This window comes from Sinocyclocheilus grahami, unplaced genomic scaffold, assembly GCF_001515645.1.
Source record: "Sinocyclocheilus grahami isolate Dianchi unplaced genomic scaffold, SAMN03320097.WGS_v1.1 scaffold2360.1, whole genome shotgun sequence".
Taxonomy (NCBI): Eukaryota; Metazoa; Chordata; class Actinopteri; order Cypriniformes; family Cyprinidae; genus Sinocyclocheilus; species Sinocyclocheilus grahami.
In genome coordinates, this window is record NW_015507539.1 from 91,514 (window position 1) to 96,153 (window position 4,640).

A 4,640-nucleotide genomic window follows, 5' to 3' on the forward strand; every position below is an offset into this window, starting at 1 on the left:
CTCTCTCTCACACACACACTCACTCACTCTAACACACTCACTCACACACACACACTCACTCACTCTAACACTCACTCACACACACTCTCTCTCACTCACTCTCTCACACACACGCTCACTCTAACACTCACTCTAACACTCTCTCTCACACACACACACTCACTCACTCTAACACTCACTCACACACACTCTCTCTCACACACACACACTCATTCACTCACTCACTCTCTCACACACACGCTCACGACACACACTCACTCTCTTTATTCACTCACTCACGTACACACACACACACACACATAGTCTTCAGAAATGAACTGTTTTCTCGGGTCAGGACGGAGTTCGCCATCAGCCGCTTACGCCGATGTGAAAACCACAGGGGCGTTTATATCCTGCGGTGCAGCCCGAGAGACTACGACAGGTACTTCCTGTCCTTCGTGGTTGAGGTGAGTGTGTTTATGTGGATTATATCACAGGCCAGAGGATGTCTTTATTTCGTTCAATCCGCAGCAGCAATTAACTTTCAGCTCAGTGTGTGTTTTATTGATTGTCTGTGTGTGTATGTGTATCTCTGTGTGTTTGTGTGTGTATGTGTGTGAGTCTCTGTCTCTCTCTGTGTTTGTGTGTGTGTGAGTCTCTGTCTCTGTGTGTGTGTGTGTGTGTGTGTGTGTGTGTGTGTGTGTCTGTCTGTGTGTCTGCAGTTTGAGAGTCAGCTGGAGTTTAAGCACTGTCTGGTCGTTCGCTCTCACTCGGGAGAGTTTGTGCTCAACGGAGCCAAATGCAGCTTCAGCAGTCTGGGTGAATTACTGCAGCACTACCAGAAGGAAGCGCTGCGCTCCGACAGACATGTGTTCCAGTTCAGCCGCCGCTGTCCGCCGCGCAGCAAAGGTCAGACGCGGATCTCTGCTTCGGATCAGACACTCCGGCGGAACTGTGTGAGTGACGTGTGTTTGTGTCTGTAGATAAATCCAATCTGCTGGTGTGCAGGAGCAGCCAAACCTCTGACGCGCGTCTCTCGCCGTCTGAACTCAAACACATCAACCAGATGATCTTCCACAAGATCCATAAAGAAGATCTGGAGACGGTGAGTCTGAACACACAGATCACGCCAGCACTGTGTATCACAACTGTTCAGAGTGTTTCTTTCATCTTACAGAGTATCTGCATTTCTATAGCAGTGATGTTGCGTTGATATACAGCACTGTGCAAAAGTCTTAGAACACTTTGTACTGTACCTACGCCAAAAAAACAGCAACAGCTACATATGAATGTGGCTTTTAAAGGATTTCATGTGCTTTTTCCCCCCAATCACACTTGCTAAATATGATTGGATTCCAATTGGTAATGCACAAAAATCGGATTTGGGCTTTATGTTCATATCATACCTGGATATGGAAGTGCAGGTGCATCTCTTTCTGATGACGTTCCTGTAATGTTTTCTTGGCGTTCAGATGGAGGGTTTGGGTCAGGGAGCGTTCACGCAGGTCTTCCGCGGCGTCCGGAGGGAGCTCGGAGATTACGGAGAGATCCACAAGATGGACGTGGTGCTCAAAGTCCTGGATAAAACCCACCGCAACTACACTGAGGTACTGTGGGAAAAACCCAAGCGTCTTTGTCTTTCTCTTCATGAGTCTGATCAGCGCGGGGCATCATGGTTTCTCTCTCTGACAGTCGTTCTTCGAGTCGGCGAGCATGATGAGCCAGCTATCCCACAAACACCTGCTGCTCAACCACGGCGTCTGCGTGTGTGCTGATGAGCGTGAGTATCTCACACACACACTCACTCACACACACACACACACACACACAGACACACACTCACTCTCTCTCTCACACACACACTCTCTCTCTCTCACACACATACACACACACACACACACAGACACACACTCACTCTCTCTCTCACACACACACTCTCTCTCTCTCACACACATACACACACACACACACACAGACACACACTCACTCTCTCTCTCACACACACACTCTCTCTCTCTCACACACATACACACACACACACACACAGACACACACTCACTCTCTCTCTCACACACACACTCTCTCTCTCTCACACACATACACACACACACACACACAGACACACACTCACTCTCTCTCTCACACACACACTCTCTCTCTCTCACACACATACACACACACACACACACAGACACACACTCACTCTCTCTCTCACACACACACTCTCTCTCTCTCACACACATACACACACACACACACACAGACACACACTCACTCTCTCTCTCACACACACACTCTCTCTCTCTCACACACATACACACACACACACACACAGACACACACTCACTCTCTCTCTCACACACACACTCTCTCTCTCTCACACACATACACACACACACACACACAGACACACACTCACTCTCTCTCTCACACACACACTCTCTCTCTCTCACACACATACACACACACACACACACAGACACACACTCACTCTCTCACACACACACACACACACACAAACACGCGTGTTTCTGTCAGGTGTGTAAGCATCTGCGTGTCTTTCAGACATCATGGTGCAGGAGTATGTGCGCTTCGGCTCTCTGGACACGTACCTGAAACGAAACTGCAACACCATCAACATCACCTGGAAGCTGGAGGTGGCTAAACAGCTAGCATGGGCACTACATCACCTGGTGAGCGACACAGTATTGGGGTAATGCATTACAAGTAACACGAGTTACGTAATCAGATTACTTTTTTCAAGTAACTAGTAAAGTAACGCATTACTTTTACATTTAAGTAATGCAGTTACTTTGTTTCCGTGTGTTGAGTGACAGCTCTGGTGTTGCCATGGTGACAGAAATCAGGAGTAAGAGCAGAGCGTTGTGTGTGAACATGATCTTACTGTAGCTCTAGACTAAATATCAACATGTGTTTACTCATCTCACTGCACACAAACACATTCAGTGCTCCTCACAATCAATAAATACTGTCCAATGCAAACTCAGAATATGATGCAAAACCGCAATAATTAAATATGTTAAATAAGACAAATATCATCACATTTTATTAACCAATGTCTTTGCTGCTGACCTTCGATGATCCAATTCAAGCATACCTATAAACTAAAATGACACATTTGTGTATAATGTGTTATTGCTGAATAGTGTTGAACTTTCTTCTCCTGCGTCATATTCTTCATGTAGTTAGTTTGAGCGGCGCCCTCTACTGTACAGACCAGAAATTACATTTCCTTCAGCCTGAGGCTCTTTCATTCCAGTTTTGGTGTGAAAGAGTATTTACACTTGTATAAGAAGAACTTTATTATGTTAAAAACAAACAGCCAAGCCCTGCTCAGATTTAAAAAGTAACACAACGCATTACTTTCCATAAAAAGCAAAGTAGTAACTTAATTAGTTACTTTTTTAGGGAGTAATGCAATATTGTAATGCATTACTTTTAAAAGTAACTCCCCAGCATTGCATGGCACCAGACTAATGATAATCACGGTGTGTTTCTGATCCGCAGGAGGAGAAGAACCTGATCCACGGAAACGTCTGCGCCAGGAACATTCTGGTGACCCGAGAAGAAGACCGTAAGACGGGAACGCCTCCGTTCATCAAGCTCAGTGACCCAGGGATCAGCATCACTGTCCAGCCCAGAGAACGTGAGCGAAGCCGTATTCGTGTGGTTTAGAAAACACTTCCAGTCTGAATATCCAGTTAACAGCGCAGAACTCGAGAGCTGACAGGAGTTGTTGTCTTGTGCTCTTCTGTCTGTAGTTCTGGTGGACCGGATCCCGTGGGTTCCTCCAGAGTGCGTGAAGGACAGCAAGAGTCTGAGTTTGGCAGCAGATAAGTGGAGCTTCGGCACCACGCTGTGGGAGATCTACTGCAGCGGAGAGCATCCGCTCGTGGCGTACGACGGGTCTAAGGTGCAGCGGCCCCTCCGCGCTTCTGTCTGCGCTGTGTGCCGCTGACTCTAACTGATGCTCTTGTGTGTCGTGCAGAAGCTGCTGTTCTACGAAGACAAGCACCAGCTTCCAGCTCCGAAGTGGACTGAACTGGCCAGCGTGATCAACAGCTGCATGGAGTACGAGCCGCTGCAGCGGCCCTCGTTCAGAGCCGTCATCCGAGACCTCAACAGCCTCTTCACGCCAGGTGACGCTCACCGCACGCACCGCCGCACATACACCATGATAACTAGGGATGCAACAATACAGTTCGCGGTTCAATACGCACCACGGTTTTCGGTTAGGTTCTGATAGCTTGGCACATCAGTGTTTTTTGCAACAAATTAACAACAAAAAAACTCCTGTAAACCTATGTACACTGGAAAAAGCTTGGATTATTATATGTCTGCTTAACATTTCTTTTGAGAGAGATATTATATTTCCGATTTTTATCCAAAAAAGATGGATTGGCAATTATTGAGCGCTATAAACTCATGTAATGCGTGTTTCATTCATATTGGACACCAGAGGGCGCCCTCGCACAGAAAATCCACACATGCATCACAGAAGTAATATAACTGATGACAGGAAATCCCTGATATGGATAAAGGCATCGCTATTGCTGTAACTGAATAAAAAGAAGATATAACGTTAAACGTTTTGAATAATGTAAGGACAATAAACACTCGCCTGCGACAATATATGGTTT

The 4,640-nt window shown here is 46.6% G+C and overlaps 1 protein-coding gene across 1 annotated transcript in view; it reads left to right on the top strand.

Annotated features, from left to right (window-relative positions):
* Positions 1-4,144, top strand: part of LOC107574844 (tyrosine-protein kinase JAK2-like) — a gene marked incomplete at both ends in the record, with an annotated part of 11,895 nt that extends 7,751 nt beyond the window's left edge. Inside the window, 9 exons of the mRNA XM_016261276.1 lie at positions 335-452; positions 708-888; positions 963-1,084; positions 1,452-1,586; positions 1,672-1,759; positions 2,545-2,672; positions 3,508-3,646; positions 3,762-3,913; positions 3,989-4,144. Of these exons, the coding sequence (XP_016116762.1) occupies positions 335-452; positions 708-888; positions 963-1,084; positions 1,452-1,586; positions 1,672-1,759; positions 2,545-2,672; positions 3,508-3,646; positions 3,762-3,913; positions 3,989-4,144 (1,219 nt within the window). The remainder of the gene's footprint in view (positions 1-334; positions 453-707; positions 889-962; positions 1,085-1,451; positions 1,587-1,671; positions 1,760-2,544; positions 2,673-3,507; positions 3,647-3,761; positions 3,914-3,988) is intronic.
* Between the last annotated feature and the right edge of the window lie 496 nt (positions 4,145-4,640).